At 60.8% G+C, this 21,213-nt stretch overlaps 2 protein-coding genes across 10 annotated transcripts in view; one reads left to right on the top strand and one right to left on the bottom strand.

Moving 5' to 3' along the window:
- Nucleotides 1-1,872: 1,872 nt before the first annotated feature.
- On the bottom strand, nt 1,873-8,668 carry REEP6 (receptor accessory protein 6). Of its 2 annotated transcripts, XM_055103273.1 has the most exons (6): nt 8,302-8,667; nt 4,351-4,444; nt 4,131-4,269; nt 3,383-3,551; nt 3,142-3,222; nt 1,873-2,627 (listed from the first exon to the last, which is right to left on the bottom strand). In XM_055103273.1, exons 1-6 carry the CDS (start codon nt 8,414-8,416, stop codon nt 2,590-2,592), a joined length of 636 nt encoding a protein of 211 aa, XP_054959248.1. In that variant the 5' UTR covers nt 8,417-8,667; the 3' UTR covers nt 1,873-2,589. The 2 variants fall into 2 exon arrangements, with proteins under 2 accessions (XP_054959248.1, XP_054959249.1); XM_055103274.1 differs by lacking the exon at nt 3,142-3,222 and having other exon boundaries at nt 8,302-8,668.
- A 349-nt stretch (nt 8,669-9,017) lies between these two features.
- Nucleotides 9,018-21,213, top strand: part of PCSK4 (proprotein convertase subtilisin/kexin type 4) — a 32,129-nt gene continuing 19,933 nt past the window's right edge. For 2 of the 8 annotated variants that reach the window (XM_055103258.2, XM_055103257.2), the window contains exons 1-8: nt 9,209-9,552; nt 9,813-9,917; nt 11,427-11,519; nt 11,615-11,743; nt 11,846-11,922; nt 12,016-12,104; nt 12,394-12,566; nt 12,642-12,854. In XM_055103258.2, coding sequence (XP_054959233.1) covers nt 9,358-9,552; nt 9,813-9,917; nt 11,427-11,519; nt 11,615-11,743; nt 11,846-11,922; nt 12,016-12,104; nt 12,394-12,566; nt 12,642-12,854 — 1,074 coding nt within the window. In that variant the 5' untranslated portion in view covers nt 9,209-9,357. Of the gene's footprint in view, nt 9,063-9,203; nt 9,553-9,812; nt 9,918-11,426; nt 11,520-11,614; nt 11,744-11,845; nt 11,923-12,015; nt 12,105-12,393; nt 12,567-12,641; nt 12,855-21,213 lie in introns of those variants that run through there. The other 6 variants (XM_055103253.2, XM_055103252.2, XM_055103251.2 and 3 more) reach the window with 4 other exon arrangements.

Raw genomic sequence — 21,213 nt, 5'->3', positions numbered from 1 at the left:
CCTCCCTCCTCCCCTCCCTCCTCCCCCTCCCCCTCCCCTCCTCCCCCTCCCCTCCTCCCTCCTCCCCCCTCCCTCCTCCCCCCTCCCCTCCTCCCTCCTCCCCTCCTCCCTCCTCCCCTCCTCCCTCCTCCCTCCTCTCCTCCTCCTCTCTGCCCTCCTCCCCCCTCCCCCCTCCCCTCCTCCCCCTCCCCTCCTCCCCCCTCCCCTCGTCCCTCCTCCCCTCCTCTCCTCCTCCCTCCTCCCCTTCTCTGCTCCAGCCACAGGAGCCTCCTCTCTGTGCCTCCCACTCACCAGCGTGGTCCTGCCTCAAGGCCTTTGCACAGGCTGTGCCCTCTGCCTGGAACACTCTTTTTTTTTTTTTGAGAAAGAGTCTTGCTCTGTTGCCAGGCTGGAGTACAATGGTGCTATCTTGGCTCACTGCAACCTCCGCCTCCCGGGTTCAAGCGATTCCCCTGCGTCAGCCTCCCAAGTAGCTGGGATTACAGGCACCCGCCACCACGCCCGACTAATTTTTTGTATTTTAGTAGAGACGGGGTTTCACCATGTTGGCCAAGATGGTCTCAATCTCCTGACCTTGTGATCCACCCACCTCAGCCTCCCAAAGTGCTAGGATTGCAGGCATGAGCCACCACACCCAGCCTTTTTATTTTTATTTTCTTGAGATGGAGTCTCACTCTGTCGCCCAGGCTGGAGTGCAATGGCACCATCTCCACTCACGGCAACCTCTGCCTCCCAGGCTCAAGTGATTCTCTTGCCTCAGCCTCCCAAGTAGCTGGGACTACAGGCGTGTCCCACCACACCTGGCTAATTACTGTATTTTTAAGTAGAGACAGTGTTTCACCATGTTGGCCAGGCTGGTCTCGAACTCCTGACCTCAGGTCATTCACCTGCTTTGGCCTCCCAAGGTGCTGCGGATTACAGGTGTGAGCCACCACGCCCGGCTGACCACTCTTTTTTTCTTCTGGAGACAAGGTCTCGCTCCGTTGCCTAGGCTGGAGTGCAATGATCATGGCCGGGCATGGTGGTGCGTGCCTGTAGTCCCAGCTACACAAGAGGCCAAGGGAGGATGATCTCTTGAGCCCAGGAGGTCAAGGATGCAGTAACCCATGATTGCATCACTGCACTCCAGCCCGGGCAACAAAGCCAGAACCTGTCTCACAAAAAAAAAAAAAAAAAAAAAAGTGTCTCCAGACAAGACCCAAAGGCCCGGGGACAAAACTGTTCTGGGTTGAGAATAACTGAGTTATGGCCCCTGGGGAGAATATATCAGGGTTTGTGGTTTATCCTACTCACTGTTTTTTTTTTTTTTTTTTTTGGAGATGGAGTTTCGTTTGTTGCCCAGGCTGGAGTGCAGTGGCGCAATCTCAGCTGACTGCAACTTCTGCCTCCTGGGTTCAAGCAATTCTCATGCCTCATCCTCCCGGGTAGCTGGGATTACAGGCATGTACCACCATGCTTGGCTAATTTTTGTATTTTTAGTAGAGATGGGGCTTCACCATTTTGCCCAGGCTGGTTTTAAACTCCTGACCTCAGGTGATCCACCTGCCTCGGCCTCCCAAAGTGCTGGGATGACAGGTGTGAGCCACCGCACCCGCCTGGGGGAGTTTTAAGAGAAGCAGGCTAATGCAAATAGGCCAGACAACTAGTTCGGGAGGGAGGAGAGAAAGCACTGTGGTTAAGGACAAGCTTTTCCGGGGCTTGCACCCATCCTGGCCGTGTGGGTGGACCTTGAGTGGGTGAATTAGCCTCTGGGCCTCAGTCTCCTCATCTATATTATGGGGCTGGTCGGCACAGCTGGGATTCATGCCTGATGAAATGGGACGGTGCCCTCGCAGCCCCTCCCCTGGGCCCCCCGCACACGTGGCACACAGGTCTGGTCCGGGTTAGCTTTATTGGAGCCTCCTAGCTAGGCCAGGTGTTTCAGGCACCAGTAGTGCTGCAGGCACGGGGGCCTGTGGTGTGGCCAGCTGCAGGTGATCTCGGTGGTGGACTCCGAAGTGTACTCCAGAGAGGTCCCGGAATGGCAAGGGACCAGCTCGGGCACTGAGGCGCTGCTGGCAGGCTGTTTCGACGATTCCTTCTGGCGCTGTCCACTGGTCTTGGGGGCTGCGTCCTCCGGCTTGCCAGAGGGCTTGCTGGGGGGCTGCGTGGGGATGTTGCTGCTGCTGGGAGACTGGACCATGGGTGAGACCGGGCTGGAGGTGACGTTGGGTGGCTGCAGGGGCCCCGAGGACGGGAGGGCTGACTGGGAGGGGCCAGAGGAAGTACCAGGCGGCTGGGTGCGTTGCCGAGACCAGTGGGAGCTGCCCTGTGCCCGACGCTGGCCCTGGGCCTTGCCGGACACGCGGGAGCCACGGCCAGAGCCAGAGGGCAGCTGGCCCTGGGATCCAGAGCTGGGGGTGGCCGAGGACTGGGACTGGGACTTGCCCGAGGTGGCATTTAAGGAGATCCCCAGGGCCTTGCCTGGACCCGAGGGACTGACAGGGGCTGCTGTCAGGGGATGCGCTGAAGACTCTGTGGAGGCCTGGGAGCCTGGCGCGGCCCCCTCCTCACCAGCCAGGAGGTCCTTGCGAGGCTCAGGGGGCTGCTTCACTTGTCCTTCGGCTGCGGGGTCTGGCTTGGCTTGACTGCCGAGAGAGGGGCGGGTGGGGGAGGGCCGTGAGGCAGGCCTGGGCTCCATGGAGCTGCTCGCAGGCGGGACTGAGGCTACTGGCTGTGAGCGTGACAAGTCGAGGGGCCAGGCAGCCACCCTCAGCAGAGATGGTGTCAACCACACGCACGCTTTCATGGTCACCCATGCACAGATGGGTGCACACAGAGCACACGCATGTGCAGTCATGCACACGCACGCACTCACACGTGCACACGTGGTCACACGCACACACATACACTCACATGCACACGTGGGCACACACACACATGCACACGTGAGAAAACATGCTCACTCCCTTGCTCACTCATACACACACCAAACATACACTTGAGCCCATGCACACGCACCCTCTTGCACATGACAAAACATGCACACACAATAATACATGTGCACACAGCAAACATATGCTCAAACACACACACACGCGCGCGCACACACACACACGCACACACACACACAGCTCCTTTCTCCCCACCGCGGTTACGTACGGTCAGCTTCCAGGGGAGTGGAGGGCCCGGCCACAGCCGCTGGGGTGACGCCTGCCCGGCTACGGGCCAGGGCCTGCAAGACTGGTTCCCGGAAGCGTGAGAGAGAGAGGCGGACAGTGAGAGGGGGCGGCCAAGATGCCAGACAGTGGGCGGTCAAAGTCAGAAAGGGAGGCAAGGTGGAGAGAGACAGGTCCAGACCCAGGAGATGGCCTGAGGCAGCCGGGCGCCTGCGAGCACCCACCGTTCCTGGTTATTCCGGCCGCCGCGTCCAGGGCTCGCCCACTGAGGTCGTTCATGATTCTGTCCACGGCCCCGTGGTGCCTTAGGAACAGCGGACGCACGACGCGCTGATACAGCATGAGAGCCCCGTTCCAGGGCCTGGGAGCCATGCAGCACAACAGGAAGGCGCACTGCAGGGCGGGGCAGGAGTTACACGCGGGCCCACCCAGCTCTGTGCCCCTGGTGGGGAGAGGGGCTGCACCACTCCACCAGATGCCCATCCTGGACAGGAACTGGGTCTCCACCATCAGACACCCTTTAGGGTGGGCCCGCCACCATCAGACATCCTATTGGGATGGGCCTGGGTTTTCGCCATCAGATACCCTCTAGAGTGAGCCCTCCACCATCAGACGTCCTACTGGGACAGGCCTGGGTCTCCACTGTCAGACACACTTTAGGGGTGGGCCCTGTGCCATCAGACATCCTATTGGAATAAGCCTGGGTCTCCACCATCAGACACCCTTCAGGGTGGGCCCTCCACCATCATACATCCTATTTGAGCAGGCTTGGGTCTCCATCATCAGACACTCTTCAGGGTGGGCCCTCCACCATCAGCCCCCGGACAGGGCTTATTTCCCCAGGGAAGGGACTGAGTCTTCCCCTCACATCCCCCATCTCCTGGTATCCTCCGGACTTTCTGGCCCCAACGCCTCCCAGGAATCCCCGAGCCCCATGCGCTCCACGGCTGTGCCCGCCCTGGCAGGGCCCACCTTGCCCACGTAGTAGAAAGGGAACCAGGACAGGAGTAGATCGCTGAAGAACTCGGCCAGCCCAAACAGGGCGTACACCACCCAGTAGGTGAGCCACACAGTGTCGTCGTCCTTGCTTGGGCTCTCGATAGCTTTGATTCTGCAGGGAGGGTGCAGCAGGGTCAGGGGCTGCCAGGGAGCCCCCAGAACCCCCCGCGTGGGCAGCCAGCCGTGCACTCACGAGGCATATGCGGGGTACACAAATCCGATGAGATTGCACAGCAGAGACGCTCCGTAGCCGAACAGCAGATACAGGCTTAGCAGAGTGACGGCTCCTGCCGGAGAGAGGCGGTGGTGTGCCGGGGCTGGGGACCCGCTGAGCCCCCACGACGGTACCCAGGCCTCCTTTCAGTCGACGAAGACTGCAACCGTCACCTCCTCCCAGGAGCCGCCTCCAGGATGTGTCCACTGCCCCCGATGTGCCTGTACATCTCCCATCGTGCCTCTAGGCCCTGAGCCTTGTGCCTGTAACTGGTCAACGTGTCCATGTCCCCCACCGGGGTTGAGAGCTCCTCAAGGGCAGGCAGGAGCTCGACGCTGGGCAGTGGGGGTGGGTGCAGAATAGCTGCCCAGTAAAGCGTTTGCGGCTGGGCGCGGTGGCTCACGCCTGTAACCCCAGCACTTTGGAAGGCCGAGGCAGGTGGATCACGAGGTCAGGAGATGGAGACCATCCTGGCTAACACGGTGAGACCCCATCTCTACTAAAACTACAAAAGATTAGCCAGGCATGGTGGTGTGTGCCTGAAGTCCCAGCTGCTGGGGAGGCTGAGGCAGGAGAATGGCGTAAACCCAGGAGGCGGAGCTTGCAGTGAGCCAAGATCGCGCCATTGCACTCCAGCCTGGGTGAGGCTCCGTCTCAAAAAAAAAAAAAAGTGTAATCTGCAACGACAGCCATCTCATTCCAGGCCCTATGGGAGGCACTGGGAAAACAGGCCAGTGTTTCAATATCAGGGATGGCAGAAACCTGCAAGGGAGGCCAGGCTGTCATGAAGACTTGATTCTAGAGCTGAGAAAGGCAACTGTTTCATCTGTTATCTTAGCGCAGGGTTTCTCTGCCTTGGCACTGCTGATGTTCAGGGCCGGGTCATTCTTGGTTGTTTTCGGTGGAGAGGGGGAGGTGGCTGTCCTGGACACTGCAGGGTGCTGAGCAGTGTCCCTGGCCTCTGCCCACTCCATGCCATCAGCCCCCAAGTCATGATGACTACAGGTATCTCCAGACATCACCCAGTGTCCCCTGGGGCGGGGTGGGGGGCAGGGCTACCCCCTTTGAGAACCCCCTGTCTTGGAGGCAGCAAACCCCAGCATCTCGATCCCCCGGGTGGAGGAGAGCCCTTTGGTCGGGTGTGCACTCACCAGCCGGCACTGAGTGAGGCTGTGGCTGCATGGAGCCTCGGTTTCCCCCTTGGTAAGTGGGAGTAGTAATGGCCCCTGCCTCCTATGGTTACAAGTTAACAGAGAGAACGCCTTTCTGCACGTTTATTTCTATTTATTTTCGAGAGGGAGTCTTGCTCTGTCGCCCAGGCTGGAGTGCAGTGGCGCAATCTCAGGTCACTACAAGCTCGCCTCCCAGGCTCAAGTGATTCTCCTGCCTCAACCTCCCGAGTAGCTGAGCGTACCACCATGCCCAGCTGATTTTTGTATTTTTAGTAGAGATGGGGTTTCACCATGTTGGCCAGGCTGGTCTCAAACTCCTGACCTCAGGTGATCCGCCCGCCTTGGCCTCCCAAACTGCTGGGATTACAGGCGTGAGCCACCGCCATCAGCCTTTCTGCACATTTATTAAGTGCCTTCAACTATAACACAGTCCCAGCAAGGAGGGTGTTCAGAGAAAAACGTGTGTGTGTGTGTGTGTGTCCAGCTCAGCCCCAATCCTGAACCTGGCTCTGAAAAGAATGACTATGACAGCTGCATTTATTAAGCGCCTATTGTGTGCCAGGTTTTGTGCTTTCCCTGAATTATTCAACAGCCAAAACTGGGGGTGGGTAGGTGTTGCCCAAGGTCACACAGGGAACCTCTGTGCTCCAGAGAGCTTGGACAGCCTTCTTCCTCCTCCCCTGGGGCTGCTATCTGCAGAGTGAGATAGAGGCCACTTCTGGACCAAAGGGCAGAGGCCCAAGTCCCCCCAGCCCCTCCCACCTGCTTTAGTCTTTATCCAAAAGCACCCAAGGTCAGGGGTAGGAGGAGTCCCCCAGCTGGTCCCAGGAGTGGCCTCCCAGTCACTGTCCCCTCTGAGTTTCTTCGTATGTTACCCAGGGGTGTGGGATTTGTCAATTTAAAGGAGGTGGGAGACGGGGATGAGGGACTGCCATCTCTCCCCGGGCCTGGCTCGTGGGGAGGAATGACTCTCCCAGGGCGTCCCTCCCCTAAATCCCTTTTCCTGCAGCTTCAGCGATGGGAGGATGACCTTGGACATCAGAACTGTGGAGGGAGGCCCAGCCCCCAAGATTAGCAGCAGATGGGACTGGGGGTGGGCAGGGTGGAGGACTGTATGCTTCAGACAGAACAGGCACAGAGGCAGCCCCTGCCTCCCTGTGCCTCAGTTTCCTCTCTGGTGACACGGTGCCCCAGGCAGCCCCTCCCTGCTGCCTGCCTCCTGGGCGCTCTATGACCTAAATTCCTGCCCACTAGCCCCAGGGATGTGGAAAGGGAGGGCAGAGGTCAGGGACCTGCTCCCGGGGGCAGGCACAGCCGGGCCATGCCCATGCCACCTGCTGCGCTGCACATGGGACCAGGCACCTGGGGACCTCCAGGGTGTGGGCACAAACTTCAGACTGTTCTGGTGCTGCCTGGCATGGGAACCCCCAGATGGTGGGAAAATTGGGGGGGAACTGGACTCCTGGGATCCACCTGCAGAAGGTGCTCAAAAAAGTGGCACTGTCCTCTACCCAGAATACCCCAGGCCCAGAGCAAGTCCTTGTGAGTCATTCTGCGGAGCTTCCCGGAAGAGAAGGCAGAGCCAGTGGGGCTGGGAAAGGCTGGGTGCAGTGGCTTCCACCTGTAATCCCAGAGCTTTGGGAGGCTGAGGCAGGAGGATCGCTTGAGCCCATAAGTTTAAGACTAGTCTGGGTAACATAGTGAGACCCTGTCTCTTAAAAAAGTTAATTTTAAAAAGTTTTAGGCCAGGCAAGGTGGCTCATGCCTGTAATCCCAGCAGTTTGGGAGGCCGAGGTGGGCAGATCACCTGAGGCCAGGAGTTCAAGACCAGCCTGGCCAACATGGTGAAACCCCGTTTCACCATGTTGAACGGCTAAAAATACAAAAGTTAGCTGGGCATGGTGGTGGGTACATGTAATCCCAGCTACTTGGGAGACTGAGGCAAGAGAATCGCTTGAACCCAGGAGGTGGAGGTTGCAGTGAGCCAAGATCACACCACTGCACTTCAGCCTGGGCAGCAGAGCAAGACTCGGTCTCAAAAAAAAGTTTTAAAGGTGGGGAGGGAGGCATTTAAGGAGCGTTTACTACATGCTCTTGCTAGAGATTTGGAAAGGGGAAGGGGCGCGCAGCGTCACCAAGGGTGAAAGTCACGGAAGAACTGTAATGGAGTCACAATCGGGGTGCCTGGATCTCCGGCTCTGTGGGCCCCAGTCCAGCCTCCCCACATCACAGCCGTCAGACAACCCAACTCCGTCTTAACAAACATTTACGCGCGGTGGCACTAAGCCATTGAGCTGGGGGAAGGTGAGCTAGGGCAGGAGAGGAGGAGGAAAGGAGGAGGGTCCTGGGCAGCCCCCCAGGACGGTCCGTTCCCCTTCCCGCCAGGAGCCTCCCCTCAGAAAAACGGGAAGATCTCTACTGTTGCAGCCAGGCCGGGGTCCACGGGGGAAGGGGGACGGCGAAACGCGCAGGACACTGGCATCCCGACCCCTCTGGGGCCACTGGGCAACTGGAAGAACCGGACTTCGGCATGGCAGGCACCCAGCGTCCGGAAGGAGGCGTCGGGGGGCGGCCAGGGAGCAGGGTCGCAGGGCGCGGGCAAGGGAGGGGCTGCGGGCGGACCTCGAGGTTCCAGTCACCTCGCGTGCTCCACCGGCCGGACCGGACCCCGTAGCCGGGGAAGGAGTCCGGTCTGCGACCCCCAGGCCCATGGCCTCGGTGTGCCCGTCGGCGAAACGGGCTAGCGCCGACGGCTCACCTGCAGCCAGATACCGCTTCTCCACCCCGGTCTTGGCCTCCAGCGCCCCCAGCACTTCGGTGACCAGGTTCCTTTGCTCCAGGAAGTGCTCCACGCGCTGCCTCAGGCCGTCCATGGCCCCGACGCGCCCGGGGTTGGCTGCTCGAGCTCGCCCGCGGACCAGCGCACCCACCCCGCTGCACCGGCACCGCTTTCCCGCAGCCTGAGCCGGGCTGCTCCGGCCCCGCGCCGGTGTCCGCCCCCGGCCCCCTGCTAGGACCAATGGGAGGGCAGGGCGGACAAAGGAGGTGGGGCCTGCCCCGTCTCCCCCGCCGCATAGCCCTCCGCCGCGGCCGCCGCTGACCAGACCCCGCCGGGAGAGGGCGGGGCGCGGCGGCCCAGGGCACCGATTGGCCGGGCCGGAGCGAGACGTAGCTGATTGGAAGGGCGGTGTCAGAGGATGGGATTATTGGCTGCGACGCTGAAGGGTGGAGCCAGGGCGAGGAGAAGCGTGGGGGGTGGGGGGGGCGCGGAGCCGGTGGGAGGGGCTAAAGAAAAATCCGAGCCGATTGGAGAAACGGGACGCGATTCATTGGCGAGACCAGTGGAGGGCGGGGCTGATCACAAAGAAGGCAGGGCGGAATGGTAGGGGCGGGAACGGGGCGAGGCTTATCGGAGGAGGCGGGATTACGCAAAAGAATGATTCTGATTAGGCCGGATAGGAGGCCGGGCTGATTCTCGAAGGAGGGGTGTGTTGGAAAGTGGGAGAGGTCAAACAAAGGGTAGGACGCGTTATCGCAACAGTGAACCCGCTTCTCTCAGTTAGTCTTGTCGTTGTACAAATGGGAAAACTGAGGCTCCCGAGGGTGTGGGTCTGCGGAAGACGGGCAGGCGTGCGTCCCTCACCCGCTTCTGTTAGATCTTCGCGCCCCTCCTGGCTGAGTAGCCGCAAGGCCCCCTGGGAGTCGACGCCTTCTGCGTTGCTATGGCGCCGGGGGCGGGGCGGACGCCTGGGACCACTCGGCGGTTTGGCGGGAGGGAGGGGCTTTGCGCAGGCCCCGCTCCCGCCCCGCCTCCATGAGGCCCGCCCCGATTGCGCTGTGGCTGCGCCTGGTCTTGGTCTTGGCCCTGGCCCTTGTCCGCCCCCGGGCTGTGGGGTGGGCCCCGGTCCGAGCCCCCATCTATGTCAGCAGCTGGGCCGTCCAGGTGTCCCAGGGTAACCGGGAGGTCGAGCGCCTGGCACGCAAATTCGGCTTCGTCAACCTGGGGCCGGTGGGTGGGACCGGGATGGACGGGAAGTGGGAGCTTGGAGGGGACTGGACGACCCTAGACCCCGACAAGGGGGAGGGAGCCCACAAGGTCTTCTAAATATCAAGAGTCCCAGCCCACCCCTGCCTCAGCCAAGCTCAGCTTCTGGGACTCCCAGAGAGCACCTGCTGGGGAAGGACAAAGAAGGGGGCTGTTACCGGCCCTCGGGGGCTCCAGCAGGGCAGCCGGGTCCCATCGGTGCGGCCGCTTCCCCACATCCCCAGATCTTCCCTGACGGGCAGTACTTTCACCTGCGGCACCGGGGCGTGGTCCAGCAGTCCCTGACCCCGCACTGGGGCCACCGCCTGCACCTGAAGAAAAACCCCAAGGTGAGCCTGGCCGGGAGGCCACCCCCCTGCCCGGGGTCGCAGCTGCCTCCTGGGGCCACTAGCCATCTTCTGTGGTTCTCGTGGTTGTTATGAACAGCTGTGTGCTTTCTGTGGCTCAGACCCGCCCGGACCCCAAGTCTATACAGCAAGAGGAGGCAGGAAGACCCAAATACGGAAATCATGGCGCCTGCCAGGGCCTGGTACACAGTGGGCACCTCTTGTCCTCCCCCTCCCTCCTCTGGGCCCCAGGGGCTCTGGTAAGGAGGGACAGACGGCGTGCCTTCCCCACCGTCTAGGTCATGGGATGGAGGGAAGGGGATTTTACGACACCGTAATGGGTTCCAAAGAGTAGGAGGCTTGGCCGGGCGCGGTGGCTCACGCCTGTAATCCCAGCACTTTGGGAGGCGGAGGCGGTCGGATCACAAGGTCAGGAGATCGAGACGAGATCCTGGCGAACACGGTGAAACCCCGTCTCTACTGAAAATACAAAAAAACTAGCCGGGCATGGTGGCAGGCGCCTGTAGTCCCAGCTATTCAGGAGGCTGAGGCAGGAGAATGGTGTGAACCCGGGAGGCGGAGCTTGCAGTGAGCCGAGATCGCGCCATTGCACTCCAGCCTGGGTGACAGAGCGAGACTCCATCTCAAAAAAAAAAAAAAAAAGTAGGAAGCTTAAAGTCACCCAGTGGCCCTCAGGACGCAGTGTCCGGGCGCTCAGAAAGGGGCCTGGGTCCCATCGGGCTGGGCCCTGTCTAGAAAATGCCTGGGATGTCAAGCTGAGGGGTTGGGATGGAGCCTGGGAAGCCCTCGGAGGCCAGGAAGTGCCTTGAACAGGACCGGACAGCTGCCTGCTTATAGCACCGGGAGGGAGAGCAGTGGCCGGTTCCTGATGTGGTTTGCAAGAAAGAAGCCAGGCCTGGCATGGTGGTTCATGCCTGTAATCCCGGCACTTCGGGAGGCCAAGGCAGGCAGATCACTTGAGCTCAGGAGTTTGAGACCAGCCTGACCAACACGGTGAAACCCCATCTCTACTAAAAATACGAAAATTAGCCAGGCATGGTGGTGTGTGCCTGTAGTCCCAGCTACTTGGGAGGCTGAGGTAGGAGAATCGCTTGAACCCAGGAGGCAGAGGTTGCAGTGAGCCAAGATTGCGCCACTGCACCCCAGCCTGGGCGACAGAACAAGACTCTGTCTCAAAAAAAGAAAAAAAATAAGGAAGTGATGCAGGAGAGAGATAGAAGGATCTAGAACAGGGATGGGGGAGAGAGTGGGTGGGAACCTGGGGACCTGCAGTCACCCGGGGCAGCGACGACGCTTCTGTGGGCCCAAGGACAGGTGGTCCAAAAGCCTCGACCCCTTCTGACTGCAGACAGAGCCCCAGGCACATGGGGACCCTGGAGAGCAACCCCCACAAACACAGGGTCCCAGGGCACGGGGCTGCCTCACTCCCTGAACCACGAGGGGCCCCAGGGGCGAGCAGGGGACAGGCCTGATGCACCCTCTGCTCTGCAGGTGCAGTGGTTCCAGCAGCAGACGCTGCAGCGGCGGGTGAAACGCTCTGTGGTGGTGCCCACGGACCCCTGGTTCTCCAAGCAGTGGTACATGGTGAGCAGGCAGCCAGGGTGGGTAGACGGGTACGGGGCCGCTGGCGCCCTCAACTCCAGGCCCTCACAGGGTCACAACCCCGCCTCCCCCTGCAGAACAGCGAGGCCCAACCAGACCTGAGCATCCTGCAGGCCTGGAGTCAGGGGCTGTCAGGCCAGGGCATCGTGGTCTCTGTGCTGGACGATGGCATCGAGAAGGACCACCCGGACCTCTGGGCCAACTACGTGAGACCGCGGGTGGCTGTGGGCGAGGGCTGCCCCAGGTGCCGAGGCTGGCACCACCCTAGGGACGCCTCCCGGCCCCCTCATATCCCCACCTGCCCCCAGGACCCCCTGGCCAGCTATGACTTCAATGACTACGACCCGGACCCCCAGCCCCGCTACACCCCCAGCAAAGAGAACCGGTGAGCAGGGCTCCCACAGCACACGGGGGAAGCCCCAGTACCCGGCAGGGGGATGGAGGCCGTGACGGGAGCCCCTCTTGGCCCTGGCACCAGGCACGGGACCCGCTGTGCTGGGGAGGTGGCCGCGATGGCCAACAATGGCTTCTGTGGTGTGGGGGTCGCTTTCAACGCCCGAATCGGAGGTACCCGGGGTCCCCCAGCGGCACCATTCCGGGACAGAGAGGGAAGGGGGTGACTCTGGCGGGGAGCTGGGCCCAAGGACTCGGGAGTCCACCCTCTCACTGCTGGGTGGTGCTAGGGCCCCATACTCCAGGGCTTGGGGGGTGCTGAGCCAATACGAATGGTCCCACTCCAGGGAGCAGAGAGAGGGCCCAGGTAGGGCTGGGGAGTGGTGTGGAGTGGCGCGGGGCGGGCTGGGGCGTGGGGAAGGCCAGGGCCGGTGGCAGCGGCCCTCACGCCCTGGCTCTGCAGGCGTGCGGATGCTGGACGGTACCATCACCGATGTCATCGAGGCCCAGTCGCTGAGCCTGCAGCCGCAGCACATCCACATTTACAGCGCCAGCTGGGGTCCCGAGGACGACGGCCGCACGGTGGACGGCCCCGGCATCCTCACCCGCGAGGCCTTCCGGCGTGGTGTGACCAAGGTGAGTGGCAGCCCGAGGAGGGCAGGGGTGGCAGGCCAGGCCGACGCCCCCTCCCCGCCCCTCCTGGTTTCCCAGGGCCGCGGCGGGCTGGGCACGCTCTTCATCTGGGCCTCGGGCAACGGCGGCCTGCACTACGACAACTGCAACTGCGACGGCTACACCAACAGCATCCACACGCTCTCCGTGGGCAGCACCACCCAGCAGGGCCGCGTGCCCTGGTACAGCGAAGCCTGCGCCTCCACCCTCACCACCACCTACAGCAGCGGCGTGGCCACCGACCCCCAGATTGTGAGTGCAGCCGCCCCAACAGGGTCCCCGCCCCAGGCCCTGCCATCCCAGCCTGGCCTCCTCCTGTCCCCACCACTGTGACTTAGCACCCTCCCAAAGCTGCTTTGAAAATGCAAATCCAGGCCGAGCACGGTGGCTCACACCTGTAATCCCAGCACTTTGGGAGGCTAAGGCAGGCAGACAAGGTCAGGAGATCAAGACCATCCTGGCTAACATGGTGAAACCCTGTCTCTACTAAAACTACAAAAAAAAAAAAGGCCAGGCACGGTGGCTGACGCCTGTAATCCCAGCACTTTGGGAGGCCAAGGTGGGCGGATCACGAGGTCAGGAGATCGAGACCATCCTGGCTAACAGTGAAACCCCGTCTCTACTAAAAATACAAAAAATTAGCCGGGCATGGTGGCGGGCGCCTGTAGTCCCAGCTACTCGGGAGGCTGAGGCAGGAGAATGGCATGAACCCGGGAGGCAGGGCTTGCAGTGAGCCGAGATCGGGCCACTGCACTCCAGCCTGGGCAACAGAGTGAGACTCCGTCTCAAAAATCAATCAATCAATCAATCAATCAATAACCCAAATCCAGGCCAAGCACAGTGGCTCGTGCCTGTAATCCCAGCACTTTGGGAGGCCAAGGTGGGTGGATCACCTGAGGTCAGGAGTTCAGGACCAGCCTAGCCAACATGGCAAAACCCCATCTCTACTAAAAATACAAAAAAAATTAGCCAGGCATGGTGGCGGGGTGCCTGTAATCCCAGCTACTCAGGAGGCTGAGGCAGGAGAATCGCTTGAACCCCAGAGATGGAGGTTGCAGTGAGCCAAGATTGCACCACTGCACTCCAGTTTAGGCCACAGAGCGAGACCCTGTCTCAAAACAAAACAAAACAAAAACAAATCCAGCCGGGCGCAACAGCTCACTTTGGGAGGCCAAAGTGGGAGAATCACTTCAGCCCAGGGTTTCTTTTCGTTTGCTTGTTTTTGAAGATGGAGTCTCGCTCTGTTGCCCAGGCTGGAGTGCAATGGCGCAATCTCAGCTCACTGCAACCTCCACCTCCTGGGCTGAAGCGATTCTCATGCCTCAGCCTCCCGAGTAGCTGGGACTACAGACGTGCGCCACCATGCCCAGCTAATTTTCTTTTGTATTATTAGTAGAGACGGGGTTTCACCATGTTGGCCAGGCTGGTCTCAAACTCCTGACCTTGAGCGATCTGCCCGCCTCAGCCTCCCAAAGTGCTGGGATTACAGATGTGAACCACCATGCCCAGCGAGCCCAGGGGTTTGAGAACAGCCTGGGCACCATAGTGAGACCCTATCTCTACAAAAAAATTTAAAAATTAGGCCGGGCGTGATGGTGCACATCTTGGTCCTAGCTACTCGGGAGGCTGTGGTGGGAGGATTGCTCGAGCCCAGGAGGTCAAGGCTGCAGTGAGCTGTGATTGCACCACTGCACTCCACCTGGACAGCAGAGCAAGACCTTGTCTCAAGAAAATAAATACATAGATGAAACCCAAATCCAACCCCACCCAGCCCAATCACAGCCCTCCTCTGGCCCCCCAGGGTTCTTAGATGAAACCAGCTCCGGGACCCCAGCCACCTCTGTGCCCTGTCTCAGCCCCTTGCAGGAAGGTTCCCCCTCATTTCTCCAGGCCCCTTCTGCCTCAAGTTCTCCTTGGGGAGGCCCCTGTGCCCGATCACTGCCCCTCTTCTTCCCCTGCTGACTCTTCCTTCAGACCCCTTCTGCCTCAAGTTCTCCTTGGGGAGGCCCCTGTGCCCGATCACTGCCCCTCTTCTTCCCCTGCTGACTCTTCCTTCAGACCCCTTCTGCCTCAAGTTCTCCTTGGGGAGGCCCCTGTGCCCGATCACTGCCCCTCTTCTTCCCCTGCTGACTCTTCCTTCAGACCCCTTCTGCCTCAAGTTCTCCTTGGGGAGGCCCCTGTGCCCGATCACTGCCCCTCTTCTTCCCCTGCTGACTCTTCCTTCAGACCCCTTCTGCCTCAAGTTCTCCTTGGGGAGGCCCCTGTGCCCGATCACTGCCCCTCTTCTTCCCCTGCTGACTCTTCCTTCAGACCCCTTCTGCCTCAAGTTCTCCTTGGGGAGGCCCCTGTGCCCGATCACTGCCCCTCTTCTTCCCCTGCTGACTCTTCCTTCAGACCCCTTCTGCCTCAAGTTCTCCTTGGGGAGGCCCCTGTGCCCGATCACTGCCCCTCTTCTTCCCCTGCTGACTCTTCCTTCAGACCCCTTCTGCCTCAAGTTCTCCTTGGGGAGGCCCCTGTGCCCGATCACTGCCCCTCTTCTTCCCCTGCTGACTCTTCCTTCAGACCCCTTCTGCCTCAAGTTCTCCTTGGGGAGGCCCCTGTGCCCGATCACTGCCCCTCTTCTTCCCCTGCTGACTCTTCCTTCAGACCCCTTCTGCCTCAAGTTCTCCTTGGGGAGGCCCCTGTGCCCGATCACTGCCCCTCTTCTTCCCCTGCTGACTCTTCCTTCAGACCCCTTCTGCCTCAAGTTCTCCTTGGGGAGGCCCCTGTGCCCGATCACTGCCCCTCTTCTTCCCCTGCTGACTCTTCCTTCAGACCCCTTCTGCCTCAAGTTCTCCTTGGGGAGGCCCCTGTGCCCGATCACTGCCCCTCTTCTTCCCCTGCTGACTCTTCCTTCAGACCCCTTCTGCCTCAAGTTCTCCTTGGGGAGGCCCCTGTGCCCGATCACTGCCCCTCTTCTTCCCCTGCTGACTCTTCCTTCAGACCCCTTCTGCCTCAAGTTCTCCTTGGGGAGGCCCCTGTGCCCGATCACTGCCCCTCTTCTTCCCCTGCTGACTCTTCCTTCAGACCCCTTCTGCCTCAAGTTCTCCTTGGGGAGGCCCCTGTGCCCGATCACTGCCCCTCTTCTTCCCCTGCTGACTCTTCCTTCAGACCCCTTCTGCCTCAAGTTCTCCTTGGGGAGGCCCCTGTGCCCGATCACTGCCCCTCTTCTTCCCCTGCTGACTCTTCCTTCAGACCCCTTCTGCCTCAAGTTCTCCTTGGGGAGGCCCCTGTGCCCGATCACTGCCCCTCTTCTTCCCCTGCTGACTCTTCCTTCAGACCCCTTCTGCCTCAAGTTCTCCTTGGGGAGGCCCCTGTGCCCGATCACTGCCCCTCTTCTTCCCCTGCTGACTCTTCCTTCAGACCCCTTCTGCCTCAAGTTCTCCTTGGGGAGGCCCCTGTGCCCGATCACTGCCCCTCTTCTTCCCCTGCTGACTCTTCCTTCAGACCCCTTCTGCCTCAAGTTCTCCTTGGGGAGGCCCCTGTGCCCGATCACTGCCCCTCTTCTTCCCCTGCTGACTCTTCCTTCAGACCCCTTCTGCCTCAAGTTCTCCTTGGGGAGGCCCCTGTGCCCGATCACTGCCCCTCTTCTTCCCCTGCTGACTCTTCCTTCAGACCCCTTCTGCCTCAAGTTCTCCTTGGGGAGGCCCCTGTGCCCGATCACTGCCCCTCTTCTTCCCCTGCTGACTCTTCCTTCAGACCCCTTCTGCCTCAAGTTCTCCTTGGGGAGGCCCCTGTGCCCGATCACTGCCCCTCTTCTTCCCCTGCTGACTCTTCCTTCAGACCCCTTCTGCCTCAAGTTCTCCTTGGGGAGGCCCCTGTGCCCGATCACTGCCCCTCTTCTTCCCCTGCTGACTCTTCCTTCAGACCCCTTCTGCCTCAAGTTCTCCTTGGGGAGGCCCCTGTGCCCGATCACTGCCCCTCTTCTTCCCCTGCTGACTCTTCCTTCAGACCCCTTCTGCCTCAAGTTCTCCTTGGGGAGGCCCCTGTGCCCGATCACTGCCCCTCTTCTTCCCCTGCTGACTCTTCCTTCAGACCCCTTCTGCCTCAAGTTCTCCTTGGGGAGGCCCCTGTGCCCGATCACTGCCCCTCTTCTTCCCCTGCTGACTCTTCCTTCAGACCCCTTCTGCCTCAAGTTCTCCTTGGGGAGGCCCCTGTGCCCGATCACTGCCCCTCTTCTTCCCCTGCTGACTCTTCCTTCAGACCCCTTCTGCCTCAAGTTCTCCTTGGGGAGGCCCCTGTGCCCGATCACTGCCCCTCTTCTTCCCCTGCTGACTCTTCCTTCAGACCCCTTCTGCCTCAAGTTCTCCTTGGGGAGGCCCCTGTGCCCGATCACTGCCCCTCTTCTTCCCCTGCTGACTCTTCCTTCAGACCCCTTCTGCCTCAAGTTCTCCTTGGGGAGGCCCCTGTGCCCGATCACTGCCCCTCTTCTTCCCCTGCTGACTCTTCCTTCAGACCCCTTCTGCCTCAAGTTCTCCTTGGGGAGGCCCCTGTGCCCGATCACTGCCCCTCTTCTTCCCCTGCTGACTCTTCCTTCAGACCCCTTCTGCCTCAAGTTCTCCTTGGGGAGGCCCCTGTGCCCGATCACTGCCCCTCTTCTTCCCCTGCTGACTCTTCCTTCAGACCCCTTCTGCCTCAAGTTCTCCTTGGGGAGGCCCCTGTGCCCGATCACTGCCCCTCTTCTTCCCCTGCTGACTCTTCCTTCAGACCCCTTCTGCCTCAAGTTCTCCTTGGGGAGGCCCCTGTGCCCGATCACTGCCCCTCTTCTTCCCCTGCTGACTCTTCCTTCAGACCCCTTCTGCCTCAAGTTCTCCTTGGGGAGGCCCCTGTGCCCGATCACTGCCCCTCTTCTTCCCCTGCTGACTCTTCCTTCAGACCCCTTCTGCCTCAAGTTCTCCTTGGGGAGGCCCCTGTGCCCGATCACTGCCCCTCTTCTTCCCCTGCTGACTCTTCCTTCAGACCCCTTCTGCCTCAAGTTCTCCTTGGGGAGGCCCCTGTGCCCGATCACTGCCCCTCTTCTTCCCCTGCTGACTCTTCCTTCAGACCCCTTCTGCCTCAAGTTCTCCTTGGGGAGGCCCCTGTGCCCGATCACTGCCCCTCTTCTTCCCCTGCTGACTCTTCCTTCAGACCCCTTCTGCCTCAAGTTCTCCTTGGGGAGGCCCCTGTGCCCGATCACTGCCCCTCTTCTTCCCCTGCTGACTCTTCCTTCAGACCCCTTCTGCCTCAAGTTCTCCTTGGGGAGGCCCCTGTGCCCGATCACTGCCCCTCTTCTTCCCCTGCTGACTCTTCCTTCAGACCCCTTCTGCCTCAAGTTCTCCTTGGGGAGGCCCCTGTGCCCGATCACTGCCCCTCTTCTTCCCCTGCTGACTCTTCCTTCAGACCCCTTCTGCCTCAAGTTCTCCTTGGGGAGGCCCCTGTGCCCGATCACTGCCCCTCTTCTTCCCCTGCTGACTCTTCCTTCAGACCCCTTCTGCCTCAAGTTCTCCTTGGGGAGGCCCCTGTGCCCGATCACTGCCCCTCTTCTTCCCCTGCTGACTCTTCCTTCAGACCCCTTCTGCCTCAAGTTCTCCTTGGGGAGGCCCCTGTGCCCGATCACTGCCCCTCTTCTTCCCCTGCTGACTCTTCCTTCAGACCCCTTCTGCCTCAAGTTCTCCTTGGGGAGGCCCCTGTGCCCGATCACTGCCCCTCTTCTTCCCCTGCTGACTCTTCCTTCAGACCCCTTCTGCCTCAAGTTCTCCTTGGGGAGGCCCCTGTGCCCGATCACTGCCCCTCTTCTTCCCCTGCTGACTCTTCCTTCAGACCCCTTCTGCCTCAAGTTCTCCTTGGGGAGGCCCCTGTGCCCGATCACTGCCCCTCTTCTTCCCCTGCTGACTCTTCCTTCAGACCCCTTCTGCCTCAAGTTCTCCTTGGGGAGGCCCCTGTGCCCGATCACTGCCCCTCTTCTTCCCCTGCTGACTCTTCCTTCAGACCCCTTCTGCCTCAAGTTCTCCTTGGGGAGGCCCCTGTGCCCGATCACTGCCCCTCTTCTTCCCCTGCTGACTCTTCCTTCAGACCCCTTCTGCCTCAAGTTCTCCTTGGGGAGGCCCCTGTGCCCGATCACTGCCCCTCTTCTTCCCCTGCTGACTCTTCCTTCAGACCCCTTCTGCCTCAAGTTCTCCTTGGGGAGGCCCCTGTGCCCGATCACTGCCCCTCTTCTTCCCCTGCTGACTCTTCCTTCAGACCCCTTCTGCCTCAAGTTCTCCTTGGGGAGGCCCCTGTGCCCGATCACTGCCCCTCTTCTTCCCCTGCTGACTCTTCCTTCAGACCCCTTCTGCCTCAAGTTCTCCTTGGGGAGGCCCCTGTGCCCGATCACTGCCCCTCTTCTTCCCCTGCTGACTCTTCCTTCAGACCCCTTCTGCCTCAAGTTCTCCTTGGGGAGGCCCCTGTGCCCGATCACTGCCCCTCTTCTTCCCCTGCTGACTCTTCCTTCAGACCCCTTCTGCCTCAAGTTCTCCTTGGGGAGGCCCCTGTGCCCGATCACTGCCCCTCTTCTTCCCCTGCTGACTCTTCCTTCAGACCCCTTCTGCCTCAAGTTCTCCTTGGGGAGGCCCCTGTGCCCGATCACTGCCCCTCTTCTTCCCCTGCTGACTCTTCCTTCAGACCCCTTCTGCCTCAAGTTCTCCTTGGGGAGGCCCCTGTGCCCGATCACTGCCCCTCTTCTTCCCCTGCTGACTCTTCCTTCAGACCCCTTCTGCCTCAAGTTCTCCTTGGGGAGGCCCCTGTGCCCGATCACTGCCCCTCTTCTTCCCCTGCTGACTCTTCCTTCAGACCCCTTCTGCCTCAAGTTCTCCTTGGGGAGGCCCCTGTGCCCGATCACTGCCCCTCTTCTTCCCCTGCTGACTCTTCCTTCAGACCCCTTCTGCCTCAAGTTCTCCTTGGGGAGGCCCCTGTGCCCGATCACTGCCCCTCTTCTTCCCCTGCTGACTCTTCCTTCAGACCCCTTCTGCCTCAAGTTCTCCTTGGGGAGGCCCCTGTGCCCGATCACTGCCCCTCTTCTTCCCCTGCTGACTCTTCCTTCAGACCCCTTCTGCCTCAAGTTCTCCTTGGGGAGGCCCCTGTGCCCGATCACTGCCCCTCTTCTTCCCCTGCTGACTCTTCCTTCAGACCCCTTCTGCCTCAAGTTCTCCTTGGGGAGGCCCCTGTGCCCGATCACTGCCCCTCTTCTTCCCCTGCTGACTCTTCCTTCAGACCCCTTCTGCCTCAAGTTCTCCTTGGGGAGGCCCCTGTGCCCGATCACTGCCCCTCTTCTTCCCCTGCTGACTCTTCCTTCAGACCCCTTCTGCCTCAAGTTCTCCTTGGGGAGGCCCCTGTGCCCGATCACTGCCCCTCTTCTTCCCCTGCTGACTCTTCCTTCAGACCCCTTCTGCCTCAAGTTCTCCTTGGGGAGGCCCCTGTGCCCGATCACTGCCCCTCTTCTTCCCCTGCTGACTCTTCCCTTCAGACCCCTTCTGCCTCAAGTTCTCCTTGGGGAGGCCCCTGTGCCCGATCACTGCCCCTCTTCTTCCCCTGCTGACTCTTCCCTCAGACCCCTTCTGCCTCAAGTTCTCCTTGGGGAGGCCCCTGTGCCCGATCACTGCCCCTCTTCTTCCCCTGCTGACTCTTCCCTCAGACCCCTTCTGCCTCAAGTTCTCCTTGGGGAGGCCCCTGTGCCCGATCACTGCCCCTCTTCTTCCCCTGCTGACTCTTCCCTCAGACCCCTTCTGCCTCAAGTTCTCCTTGGGGAGGCCCCTGTGCCCGATCACTGCCCCTCTTCTTCCCCTGCTGACTCTTCCCTCAGACCCCTTCTGCCTCAAGTTCTCCTTGGGGAGGCCCCTGTGCCCGATCACTGCCCCTCTTCTTCCCCTGCTGACTCTTCCCTCAGACCCCTTCTGCCTCAAGTTCTCCTTGGGGAGGCCCCTGTGCCCGATCACTGCCCCTCTTCTTCCCCTGCTGACTCTTCCCTCAGACCCCTTCTGCCTCAAGTTCTCCTTGGGGAGGCCCCTGTGCCCGATCACTGCCCCTCTTCTTCCCCTGCTGACTCTTCCCTCAGACCCCTTCTGCCTCAAGTTCTCCTTGGGGAGGCCCCTGTGCCCGATCACTGCCCCTCTTCTTCCCCTGCTGACTCTTCCCTCAGACCCCTTCTGCCTCAAGTTCTCCTTGGGGAGGCCCCTGTGCCCGATCACTGCCCCTCTTCTTCCCCTGCTGACTCTTCCCTCAGACCCCTTCTGCCTCAAGTTCTCCTTGGGGAGGCCCCTGTGCCCGATCACTGCCCCTCTTCTTCCCCTGCTGACTCTTCCCTCAGACCCCTTCTGCCTCAAGTTCTCCTTGGGGAGGCCCCTGTGCCCGATCACTGCCCCTCTTCTTCCCCTGCTGACTCTTCCCTCAGACCCCTTCTGCCTCAAGTTCTCCTTGGGGAGGCCCCTGTGCCCGATCACTGCCCCTCTTCTTCCCCTGCTGACTCTTCCCTCAGACCCCTTCTGCCTCAAGTTCTCCTTGGGGAGGCCCCTGTGCCCGATCACTGCCCCTCTTCTTCCCCTGCTGACTCTTCCCTCAG

This window comes from Pan paniscus, chromosome 20, assembly GCF_029289425.2.
Source record: "Pan paniscus chromosome 20, NHGRI_mPanPan1-v2.0_pri, whole genome shotgun sequence".
In the NCBI taxonomy this organism is placed as follows: domain Eukaryota; kingdom Metazoa; phylum Chordata; class Mammalia; order Primates; family Hominidae; genus Pan; species Pan paniscus.
This window is presented reverse-complemented; position numbering and strand designations above follow the sequence as displayed.

Bases quoted from the DNA above. Each gene is read 5' to 3' on its own strand.
- REEP6 (XM_055103273.1), bottom strand. From the start codon at position 8,416: ATGGACGGCCTGAGGCAGCGCGTGGAGCACTTCCTGGAGCAAAGGAAC. The intron at 4,270-4,350 runs GTGAGTGCACGG...CCCTCCCTGCAG, and splicing joins GTGTACCCCGCATATGCCTC to AATCAAAGCTATCGAGAGCC. The intron at 3,552-4,130 runs GTGGGCCCTGCC...CCCGCCCTGCAG, and splicing joins CTTTCTACTACGTGGGCAAG to TGCGCCTTCCTGTTGTGCTG.